Source organism: Nannospalax galili, unplaced genomic scaffold (genome assembly GCF_000622305.1).
Source record: "Nannospalax galili isolate Female #2095 unplaced genomic scaffold, S.galili_v1.0 scaffold589, whole genome shotgun sequence".
NCBI classification, from domain to species: Eukaryota; Metazoa; Chordata; class Mammalia; order Rodentia; family Spalacidae; genus Nannospalax; species Nannospalax galili.
This window is the reverse complement of record NW_008360324.1, coordinates 6475234-6488060: the sequence shown is the minus strand read 5'-3', so window position 1 is coordinate 6488060 and position 12827 is coordinate 6475234. Positions and strand designations below refer to the sequence as shown.

The following is a 12827-nucleotide window of genomic DNA, read 5'->3' as shown; positions in this document are numbered from 1 at the left end:
ATATATAGAGAGAGAGAGAGAGAGAGAGACAGAGATGGAGAGGCAGCATCAGAGGATTTAAAGCACTTGTCCCTGTGATCATCACTCTTCTTTTAGATTTCTGTCCAATTAGAAGTATCTCAGAATTCTGAAGCCAGCATCAACACCTTGAATAACAATGGCAGTGATGTTATCCAGGCTGGAGAAAGGAAAACATATGTCTGGACCATTTTTCCAAAGAAACTGGGTAAGTAGCTCCATGTTTGTATCTTAAGTGAAAAATATCTACCCACGTTTTTATAAAAAATCTCTGTTTTCCTTCATTTTCAAAAGAACCTTACATAGGTTCTCGCTATGTAACCCAAACTGGCCTGGAACCCGTTATATAGACCAGGCTGGCCTCTATCTCACAGAGATCTGCCTACCTCTGCTGGGATTAAAGGTGTGCACTACCACACTCTCCTGTGTATTTTTAATTTCATTTTTTATTGCTGTACATTAGAAATTCTTTTTTATTTATTCTTTTTATTTTTCTTTTTGTGTGTATGAGTGTATTGCCTGCATGTGTGTAGTGCACCTGTGTTGTGCAATGTCCACAGAGGTCAGAAGAAGGCGTCCCCTGGAACTGGAGTTATAGATGGTTGTTAACTGCTACGTGGGTGTTGGGAATTGAACCTGGGACCTCTGCAAGAGCAGCCAGTGCTCTTAAGCACTGAGCCATCTCTCCAGTCCCTCAAAATTCTTATATTTTTTATTGTTAATACTGTGTAGAAGAAGAAATCACAATTCATTTGCATAAAAGCATAAGATTTAACAGTATAAATGCTAATTGGCACGATCTATTAAGTTCACATATCATATCCCAAATGAAGGCCACATTTCTTTTTTGATTTATTTATTCTATATGTATGAGTGTATTACCTGCATGTATGTAAGTGCACCCCATGTTGTGCAAGGCCTGTGGAGGAAAGAAGAGGGTGTCAGATCCCCTGGAACTGGAGGACAGTTGTTAGCTGCCATGTGGGTGCTGGGAATTGAACCTGGGTCTTCTGCAAGAGCAGCCAGTGCTCTAATTGCTGAGCTGTCTCTCCAACCCCAAGCCACACTTCTTCAATTCTCTCTTGATTCTTGTACTTTTCATTTGCTTCTTCATCCAACATTCACATAAATTCCACTTTTACAAAAATTTCTCCTCAGCAACAATCATCAATTATGGGAATTACTGGGATTTTTCTTTTACTAAATTTACTAAATATATCACAAGACAGCAAAATACTGAACAGTTGGAGGAGGATCAAACAGTGAAGACGCTGTTGTCTTGATATTTGGCAACTTAGAAAAGTATTTAGAAATATCTTGTTGATAATGTAGGGGAAGGATAACATTGAACAGTTTAGTAGAGAAGGAAGGCTAAATGTACACAATATTTACTTTAAGAAATTTTAAAAATTATGATGTGAAGGGGCTGGAGAGATGGCTCAGTGATTAAGAGCACTGGCTGCTCCTACAGAGGACCCACGTTCAATTCCTAGAGCCCACATCGCAGCTAACAACCGTCCATAACTCCAGTTCCAGGGGATCTGACACCTTCTTTTGACCCCCATGGGCATTACACGGCATGGGTGCACTTACATACATGCAGGCAATACACTCATACACATAAAATTTTAAAAATAAAATATAAAAAATATGACATTAAAATTATTTTATTTCATGTCTTGTATTCATTGTATTATTTCATCAGTGAAGTGTGTAAGCTTTTTTTAGTTTTACTGTGCTAGTGATGTGCCTCAGACTTTTTTTTTCTACTGGAGTTAAACTGTCAATTTTTATTTGTGTAGTATCTTCAGAAATCTCACTCTGGAAAGTGAGTCAGAATACCATACAAGCTTGTATGTTTTATGGCATTGTTTAGGAGGCACAGACCTAAAAGCAGCAAAGAAACCAATAAACAAAACTCACTATAAAGAAACAGGATGGTGTATTGGTTACTTATATAGGCACACAGGTCATATTAAGCTTTGAAAATAAGCTTTTCTAATCCTCTAAGTTAAAAAATTAATTTATTATATTTATTTTATGTGTACGAGTATAATGCCTGTGTGCATGTAAGTAGACATGTGTTGTGCAATGCCCATGAGGTCAGAAGAGGGTATTGGATCATCTAAAATTGGAATTAGGGACAGTTGTTAGCTGCCATGTGGGTGCTGGGACCTGAACCCAGGTGCTCTGCAAGAGCAGCCAGTGCTAACTGCTGAATCACCTCTCCAACCCCAATCCTCTAATTTTTATAAACAAGGAAACTGGAGATTAGTTTTAATTATATACTGTGATACCACAGAAGTGAAAAACAATGGATTCCTTGTTAGCACTTGATTTTAATTCCATGCCCCTTCTGCTGTATCATAGTTTACTATTTTTGTTTGATCTTAGGACGTTAGGAAGCCCAGTTATTGGATGTTTTGTTATTCTATGGCCCTTTGTAAACAATATCCAGGTGTCAGCTCAGTTGACTTCATAGAATATCTTTCTTAAAATTTCTTAAGTTCTAAGTAAGTAAATGAGTAACTTATTTAATACTGGGAATCTTGAAATTGGTAAAACAAAACCTATCACATATCTCCAAGCAGAAGAAGCAAATTATTTTGAACTAAGCATTAAATGTGATGATAGAATTTGATTCATCCAATTCAAGATGTGATTCACAGACTTGGATCATTTCCTGTTTTAGAAAGAGCCAATGCTCTCTAGCTTAAACTTGCTGACATTTTCCAGGTAAAGTGAATATTACTGTAGTTGCTACATCTAAACAAAGTAGCACCTGCCCAAGTGAAGCCACCGAGCAACAAAATGTCAACTGGAAAGACACAGTGGTCAAAAGCTTATTAGTAGAGGTACGTACGTACGAAACTATCAAGTTCTTCCTGATAAGAAACAGAATATCTAGCCAGGCGTGGTGGCACACACCTTTAATCCCAGCACTCGGGAGGCAGAGGCAGGCAGATCTCTCTGAGTTCAAGGCCAGCCTGGTCTACATAGTGAGTTCCAGGAAAGCTGGGGCTACAGGGGGCTACAGGAGACCCTGTCTCAGAAAGAAAGAAAGAAAGAAAGAAAGAAAGAAAGAAAGAAAGAAAGAAAGAAAGAAAGAAAGAAAGAAAGAAAGAAAGAAAGAAAGAAAGAAAGAAAGAAAGAAAGAAAGTCTAAGAGATTAACTATTAAACGGTATTCTTGAAAATATTTAATTGACCAAAGCTACTTTTTAAAAATTTTTTTAACTTTTTATTGTTTTTATTTTATGTGTATGTGTGTATTGTCTGCATGTAGTTAACACAAACATTTCACTTTAAACAAATTACAATAGCATAAAATCATCCTTTTTTAATTAATACCTCACCCAGGGACTAGGTATATGGCTCAGTGGGAAAGTGTTTGCCTAGCATGTCCAAATCCCTGGGTTCTATTCCCAACACCTCCAAAACAAAACGACTAACAAACAGAACAGCTCTAGTACCTCACAAAAGATGATCACTTCCCAAATAAGCTTTATGATTTCTTGTTTTCTCTTGATTCATGAGGCAGCCTGTAGATCTCCTGCTCTCCCTCCTGCCTCTTTTTTAAAAAAAATATTTGTTTCATGTGTATGAGTGTTATGCCTACATGTAGGAAAGTGCATCTGTGTCATGCAGTGCCCACAGAAGGCTTCGGATCCCCTGGAACTGAAGTTACAGACGGCTGTTAGCCACCATGTGGGTGCTGGGATTCAAACCCAGGTCTTTTGCAAGAACAGTCAGTGATCTTAAATGCTGAGCCATTTCTCCAGCCCCGCCTTACCTCTCCTTTTTAACTAATCCTAAAGTCCAGGAGAGAAATCTACTTGTCCTATGCTTGTGAGCAGTTCCTGACAGCTCAATAAAAATCAGTGCTAACCAGGAAGCATTTTGCTCCCCCCTTCAGCACATCCCTACGTTGCAAAACACTTTGTATACTGTAGATCCTAGACAAGACCAGAGCAGTTGAGAATATCATTCATAGCACTACCTATGAGAGCCAGAGCCTAAAGGGATGTGGATGGTGTACAGTGGCTTCCAGATGGGAAGGATGGGGACAATATGTGGATCTCTGAGCAACCTTGAACCAGTCACACCTAAGGGAGCTGAGGCTTGATTGCTCATCCTTCATGGAAAGATTAGCCAAACTTATTTTTTCTTTCTCTTTTTTTATTTATTCCCTAACAGCCTGAAGGTATTAAAAAAGAAACAACCCAGAGTTTCCTTATCTGTACAAAAGGTAAGGGGGCTTGATACGAAGATACTTGTCCTAGAGAAATTTGTAAGCAGGGCAGGCTTGCTTCCTCCCTCTAGCATGAGTCCACTTGCGAGATGATTGCATTTAAAATTCCTCTTTGGAGTTTTTACTTTAAGTTTTAGAAAATAGAAAGTATACTTATGAAATCTTTTCTTGGTCATCTAAATGATATTAGTTTACCTCAGCCTATTTTCTCCATCTCCTATGTTTATATGATTGTTGGTCAATGTTGTCAGTGAAAAACCAGGATGATGTCCAAACAACATGAACATGTTTGCTTTATACACTTGGTATCAAATAGTTGTAGATTTGTTACTTCTCCTTAGTTACTTGGTTTGTGGCCATCATGAGCATTACGTAGCTTGTCAATGGTAATCTGAATTTTTTTCTTGAGGCAGGGTCTCTGTGTAGCCCCTGGAACTAGCTATGTAGACTAGGCTGGCCTCAATCTCAGAGATATCAGCCTGCCTCTGCCTCTCCAGTGCTGGGATTTAAGGCGTGTACCACCACATCTGGCCCTTGGTAATCTGATTTTAATGCTTACTCAAAGTCTTTGAGCAATCACTCCATGAGCTTCCCATACACCATAATCGGTAGTTTTTATGCTTTTACATTTTTCTGTACATACTTTAAGCACTGAACTGATAGGGAATGGGGACCACTGTCTAAAAGACTTAAACACCATTTTCTCTAAATTTGATCAAACTCAATTTTTTTAAATTTTTTTATTACATTTATTGACTTATGTTTGAGAGTACATGCATACCATGTAGCAGCATGTGTGGAGGTCAGAAGACAACTTATAGGAGTCAGTTCTCTTCTTCTACCTTGTGGATCCAAAGAACTGAACTCAGGTGTCAGACTTGTTGGCAACTGCCTTTACCCACTGAGCCATCCCACCAGCCCAAATTCTCAATTTCATTTCACCTAGCAAGCAAAAATAATTAATGATATCTCTTCTTCATGCAGTTATTTAAAAACTCCACTTCTGGGGCTGGAGAGATGGCTCAGTGGTTAAGAGCATTGGCTGCTCTTGAAGAGGACCCAGGTTTAGTTCCCAGCACCCACATGGCAGCTAACAACTGTCTATAACTCCAGTTCCAGGGGATTTGACGCCCTCTTCTGACCTCCTTGGGCACTGTATGACATGCGTGCACTTATACACATGCAGGCAATACACTCATACAGATAAAAAATAAAAATAGTAGCCGGGCATGGTGGCACACGCCTTTAATCTCAGTACGGGAGGCAGAGGCAGGCGGATCTCTGTGAGTTCAAGGCCAGCCTGGTCTACATAGTGAGTTCCAGGACAGCTGGGGCTACAGGGAGACCCTGTCTCAAAAAGACCAAAAATAAATAAATAAAAAAATAAAAATAAAAATAGTAAATAAAATATTTTTAAAACCCTTCACTTCTATTGTTTGTAAAAGGAAATCATTGCATTATTTTCTTTTCAGGTACAAAAGCCTTGAAGCAAATAGATTTGCAGCTGCCAAGCGATGTAATAGAAGGGTCAGCCAGGTCCTTTGTCACCGTTGTAGGTAAAATCATTAAATTTTGTGTCATGGTGATTTGAAAATCTTGGTTGAGGTAGTCTCTCACACACAAAAAAAGTTGTAAATTAACAGAATGGAGAGATTGTCTGAAGCTATTGATCAGAGGAAGTTGTGTTCAGATCTGTTTCAATATGGGACCTGAAAGGATGCAGCACCATTTCCAGAACTGCAGGCCTAGGAGACACCAGCAGGCTAGGAGACACCTGCAGCCCTAGGAGACACCTGCAGCCTAGGAGGCACCTGCAGCCCTAGGAGGCACTTGCAGCCCTAGGAGGCACCTGCAGCCCTAGGAGACACCTGCAGCCCTAGGGGGCACCTGCAGCCCTAGGAGACACCTGCAGCCCTAGGAGACACCTGCAGCCTAGGAGACACCTGCAGCCCTAGGAGGCACTCAGGCAGGTAGATCACAACTGGTGATTAGGAAACAAAAGATTCCACTCTAACCTGTTAATCTGGAATATTAAATTTACCTCTTGGAGCCTCAGAATAAACTTTTCCTGTTTTGGTACTGGGAATTTTCTCAGTAAAAAGTGAAATATGTTTCCTAAAAAGGCAAACGTCTTTGTCATTATCATTCAAACCTTTTAGAGAGGAGTGGATTACAGTTTGTATTTCACAGGGTCAGTTTCTCAAAACAAAAACCAGAAGCAAACAAGCAAATAGACACTGTTCCCAAACTTTCTCTCTCTGGTAATGAGTTTTTCAGAAATATTTTTCATAGCAGAAACTCCTTTAATTCCACTTTTCAGAGCTCCCTCCCTTTAGAATTCCTCCATGAAAGAGCTTATTTACATGTTGGAGCTTCAATTTAAAGGTTTCCTACTCCCACTGTGTCCCTTTAAAAATATTTTATTTATTTTTATTTTATATCTATAAGTGTTTTGCCTGCTTGTGTGTAAGTGCACCGTGTGCATGCAGGGTCTGCAGAGGCCAGAAGAGGGCACTGGTTCACCTGGAACTGGAGTTATAGATATTTGTTAGCAGTCATGTGGGTGCTGGGACCCAAACCCAGGTCCTCTGCAAGAGTGGCCAGTGCTCTTAAACCCTGAGCCGTCTCTCCAGCCTCCACTGTTTCTGTTTTACCTACAGTTATTAATGCTGAGTTGGAAGCACAAATGAGCATAAGCGCTGTGACTCTCCACCTTTTCTATCTTCAGGGGACATCCTTGGAGTTGCAATGCAGAATCTGGAGAGCCTTCTCCAAATGCCTTATGGGTGTGGCGAGCAGAATATTGCCCAACTAGCCTCTGATACCTATGTTCTCGACTACCTGAGAGCTACTGAACAGCTGACGGAGGAAGTGAAGTCTAAGGCTCTGCTTCTCCTATCTAATGGTGAGACTGCTGAAGTAGTTTCAGACCATAATGGAAGAAATCAATTACAACTCGTATCAAAATGTCATTAAGTCTTATTTTGTGGTCCTCTGGTGAAGCTGAAGAGGACCTTTCAGGTACTCCGAGTCCTACTTATGTGTTCTTTGTACTTTAAAATCTGTGTCTGTCATTCAGTTGTTTTTTGTTTGTTTGTTTTTTGTCTTTTTGAAACAGGGTCTCCCTGTAGCATCAGCTGGCCTGGAACTCACTATGTAGACCAGGATGGCCTTGATCTCAGAAAGATCTGCCTGTCTCTGCCTCCCGAGCGCTAGATCAAAGGCTTGTGCCACCATGCCCTGTTTATGAACTCATTTTTAAATGTATATTTATTATAAAATCTTGTTTGTTGTTGTAGTTAATAGTGGCTATAATGATTCATTTCTCAACTCCTAGACCCACTTGCCTAGTTGTGTTCCACTTCAGTGAAGTGATTGGTAAGGCACTGATTGGTAAGTATCAATGATGAGCCAGTTTTTAAACCTGGCGTAGTCTCTCTGTACAGAGGGAGATAACCTCAGTTTTAGAAACTAAAGTGATCATCCTAGTGAATTTTCTTTGTCTAACATCAAAACCCAGGATTGTACCAAATCATTCTTTTTCTTCTTTCTTGGGCTATAACATAGCTTCTTACTGTGTTCTATTTTAGGCTATCAGAAGCACTTGACTTTCAAAAACTCCGATGGTTCATACGGCATGTTTTGCCAGATGAATCAGAAAGGAAGCATACGGTGAGAGACAGAAATTTTATTTTTGGTAATATACAAATTGAGCAGGGTTTACAAGAATGTGAGGGCAGCTAGAGTTCAGTGGAGGATTTTCCAACAAAGTGGGTTTGAAAGTAGATTTACAGAGAATAAACTAAAACTCAAAGATTTGATTATTTTCATTTTGATGCAACAATATGCCCACAGACTCCTGAAATTTGTTTAACAGTGGTTTTCTATGATGACACAGCTTATCAAGTCTGTGACAAGTTTTACATCATGCTCTGATCTCTCAGAGTCTTGTTTAGATTCAGGAAGGGGAAACTAGAGGGTCCCAGAGCACCTGATTATACCAGTCCTCTCTCTGTGTTCATGTAATCGGATAGACTACACAGTGAGACCTTAGGGCAACTAAAAGCTACAGACTCTCATTTCTGCAGATTGCTATTCATGTTTTACTGACCTCAAAGAAAGAGTCACTGTCAATCAAGACTTGTAGCAGTCAACATTAGACAAGCTACATGCATGCATTACCCAAAGGGAACAACATTTTTTGAATAATTTATATCTCTCTCCCTAAGTTTTGCTATGGTGATCCTCATTACAGGCTCAGTGCCCTTACTTTCAAGACACTAGAGAGAATGAAGGAATATATATTCATTGAAGACACAGTCCCAAAACAGACTTTAATCTGGCTTTCAAGCAAGCAGAGATCAAATGGATGCTTTAGAAGGGGCAACAAGCTTGTCAACAATGCTTGGGAGGTAAGAAACTAATGACAAGCCTTTTCTTGTCCTTCTGTGTTTTCTCCCTTCACTGCCCCACCTCATCTGGTACATAATCTTTTCTTGTGTGTGCTACACCTTCCAAGTGTCCTGTAGTCATACATCTCCTGCATCCTGGTCAAGAGCATCATTCCTACTTCATGAATATTTAACTGGAGCCTAGACATAACTGCATAAATCTTTTGTTTGACTTATTCAGCCTTTAGCCTTTCTGTAGAGCCAGGCTTCAGTGATAATTTAACTGGGAACAGAAGAGGGGAGAGAAGGGAATCTAGAGAGAAAATGTCTATAAACTTGGAATTAAACATATACTAAAGGAGACCATCTCGAGTGTGTGAGGAACATAAATTCATTCCTATTCATGAATGGCAAGCAAGTTTGAGGGAGAGTATCTAGAACGTCCAAGGAAGCAAGCTCTTCCAACACTCTCTGGATGAAAAGCATGTTGGTTAAGCTTGCCCTGGACCACAGTGCAAACAAGTTGAACTGTATCCTTGACAGGACTCACCCTGTCCATGTGGAGATGTGCATACACATATCCAGTAGGCGGTGGTGTCCTTTCCTTCTGACTTTCTTTCTTCAAATACAGCGGTCCACCTCCACCACATCCTCCATCTCTTTTGTTCCCTTAACCTTCCTGCTTCCCTCTAGATGGTCAGAATTCCCTATCAGGACTTTGCTTCTCTATCTTTTATAATCACCCCACCTCCTGATCTTAGATAATACAATATATCTAATCCACTTCAAAATATGGGTGAGCATTAACTTACTTTTTATGCAACCTGTTTCCAAATTGATTTACTCTCTTATGTAGTTGGGAAGAAGATGTCTTTACTAGGTATTTAGATAATCCAGAGATTATTTAAAATATGGAGATGTGCATAAATTATATGCAAACATTTGTCCCATTTTATATAGGGGAGTTTAGAAGCATCATATTTAGTATCCGCAGGAAGGCCTGGAACTAATCCATCATGAATTAGGTCCTATGTCTTACCTTAGTGTTTACCACATACTGTTATTGGTGCCTTGACAACTTAGTTCCTAAGGAATGTTTCTTTTCCAAAAGAAGAGGTTGCCCCTTGCTTAAATAGGTAAAAAGGGATTTTTATACTAGACCAATGGATCCAAATGCCAGTCAGTCTGAATTTTATTTTAATCAGAATAACTATAGTACCCATTAAATTCATTTCCCTGTTTTACTACTGAAGTTTAAAATTACAGTCTTGGGCTGGGGATGTAGTTCAGTTGGTAGAATGATTGCCTAGCATTGTAAGAAAACTTGTATTCGATCCACTAGTAATATATAAACTGTACCAGGCATAAACTTGGATTGGTGATACATGCCTTTAATTCCAGCACTCAGGAAGTAGAGTCAGGAGGATCAGAAGTTCAAGGTCATCCTCAGATAGCAAGTTCAAGATCAGCCTGGATTATATGTATGTGTATTCAATATATACTTTTGTTGAATTTTGTGCATTTCATGCAATACATCTTCATCATATTTAGATCCTCTCCCCATCTGCACCCTCCTATACCCTCCCCACCTGACCTCACACATTCTGTCATAATATGTTAAAGCCTATCGAGTCAAGTCTCTGTTCCCAGATATCCCTCAGTGTGAGTTTCTTCACTGGAACCTGGTCAGCCTATCTAGCGTCACTCCCCTGAAGAAGACCAACTCTTCCTTACTCAGCAGTGATCAGCTGCCAGTAGTTCCTCAGCTACAGTTGGAGCTCATATATATATATATATATATATTAAACCATGATCTATTGTAGGGATACTGGTTCACTTAATACTTTTGTTTCTCTGCAGGAAATTTTATGCATAGTCAGTGTGAAATCCATGTGACTTTTTTGTTGTTGTTTTGTTTGAGACAGGGTATTCCTGTAGCCCCAGCTAGCCTGGAACTCTTTATGTAGACCAGGCTGGCCTCAGTCTCACAGAAGTCTGCCTGCCTCTGCCCCCTGAGTGCTGGGATTGAAGGTGTGTACCATCACATCCAGTTAATCCATGTGATTTTTAAATGCTTTTCTAATGTATTCTATAATCATCTGTGAGTCTGACAACTGTAACTTCCTCATGGACTTTTTCAGGAATTTTCAGGAAGTTTTCAGTTCCTTTCTGTCTCATTCCATCAGAACTTTTTTCTTTGCTTTCTTTAAATTAAAAACATTTTTTTATTTATTTATTTTATGAGCGTATTGTCTGCATGTGTGTTAGTGCACTCATGTCATGCAGTGCCCGAGCAGGACAGAAGAGAGGGTCAGATCCCCTGGAACTAGAGTTGCAGATTGCCATGTGGGTGCTGAGATTCAAACTCAAGTCTTCTGCAAGAACAGCCAGTGCTCTTAACCACTGAGCCATCTCTCCAGCCCCTGCTTTCTTTAAATTAATACCAAAAGAATCACATGAATTGCTTGGAATGTATGGTTACCACCAGGCCACATAATAATTATTATTTATAACATTAAACATACTGAAAATTTTAATGTTTTATCACATTATTGCATTGGATTTTAGTAGAATATTGCTCAGATAGCATGACTATTAGTTATTCAATTTGAAAATTACATGTTAAAGTGTTTTATGAATAAGCATTTCTTTCCCAGTTAATCTCCATTCAGAAAAGTGGCTGTTCTTTTGTGTCCTGTGGCCCTTGTGGCTCACTACTCTTCTGTTTTCAGGGTGGAGATGAAGAGGAAGTGGTACTTACTGCTTATGTCGTCACGGCCTTCCTTGAAGCTGGGCTCAATTTCACTGTATGGATTCCTGTTGTCTTTTGTCTTCAGTTAACTCCTTAGACTCTACTTTGAGAATGATTCAAAATTCTTAGCCAGGATAAAATACCAAGATATTTACTTCTTTACTATCCTTTAAGTTAATTAATTAGCTAATTAATTAATTAATTACACGTGTATGTATGTTTTCCCTGCATGTATATAAATGCACCATGTGTGTGCAATGCCCATGGAGGCCAGAAGGAAGCATTGGATCCCTTAGAACTGAAGTTAACTGACAGTTGTTAGCCACCATGTGGGTGCTGGGAATTAAACCACGATCCTCTGCAAGAGCAATCAGTGTTCTTATATGCTGAGCCATCTCTCCAGCCCCCATTACTTATCCTTTAAATTGATGCTGTTCAGGTTTTTTTTTGGAGGGGGGGTTATTGATGCCTTTGATGAACAAGATTGAGATATCCCTAGATTGAGTACACTCACACACATACTTAGTTTTTCAAGTGATCTCAGGTATTGACATGTTTCCTGAAGTTCAACCATGAACTTCAGGTTAAGAACAATCTGCTCTGGTGGGCCTGATGACACACACCATAATTCTAGCATTCAAGAAACTGAGGCAAGAGAATCATGATGTTTGAGGCCCAGCCTGGGCTACGTAACAAGACTCTGATTCAAAAAACAAAAATAACCATCACCAGAAATATGAACCTCTGTTCCAAGTAAAGCCATAATCTGGACCCGTTTCTAAGTCACCGAGTAAGCATTTTCACTGTGGTTCCAATTCATATGGCAGATTACCCTGTTCTAATGCTTTTTCAGGGTCATTAGTACATCATGAAGATTGTCCAGAAATGCAAACTTCTATTTAAGGCATTATAATAGAATACTATAGATTTAAAAGAACTGTATGTGGGCCAGCAAGATGGCTTAGTTGGTAAAGTGCTTGCTTTGAAAGCATGAAGACCTGAGTTCAATCCCTAGAAAAATGTGAAAATACAGGGTGGTGTGTGCTAGTAATCCTGGTACTGGGGAGACAAATAGAAACAAGAGGACCCCTGGGGCTCACCCACTAGCCAGGCTAGCATGATTGGCCAGCTCCAGCCAAAGAGAGACTCTGCCACAAAGAAGGTCAGTGGCATTCCTCAGAATGACAGCCAAGGTTGTCATTTGGTCACCATTCATACATGCACCCATATATACATGGATAAGAACATACATGCACCACACACACATACATACATACACACATAAAAATTGTATGTTTTAATACATAGAAGAAATGTACAGTATAGCTAAAACATTACTTTCTTATTACTTAAATTTTGTTTTTTATACTAATAATGATATTTCAAATTTATTGTAATAATATTATTGTAATAAT

The 12827-nt window shown here is 39.4% G+C and overlaps 1 protein-coding gene across 1 annotated transcript in view; it reads left to right on the top strand.

The window, feature by feature from the left end:
• LOC103727558 (ovostatin homolog) overlaps positions 1-12827 on the top strand; it is a 49198-nt gene that overhangs the window by 27939 nt on the left and 8432 nt on the right. The window contains exons 20-27 of the mRNA XM_008825492.2: positions 97-226; positions 2755-2873; positions 4215-4266; positions 5742-5825; positions 6998-7174; positions 7860-7941; positions 8525-8681; positions 11393-11467. Of these exons, the coding sequence (XP_008823714.1) occupies positions 97-226; positions 2755-2873; positions 4215-4266; positions 5742-5825; positions 6998-7174; positions 7860-7941; positions 8525-8681; positions 11393-11467 (876 nt within the window). The remainder of the gene's footprint in view (positions 1-96; positions 227-2754; positions 2874-4214; positions 4267-5741; positions 5826-6997; positions 7175-7859; positions 7942-8524; positions 8682-11392; positions 11468-12827) is intronic.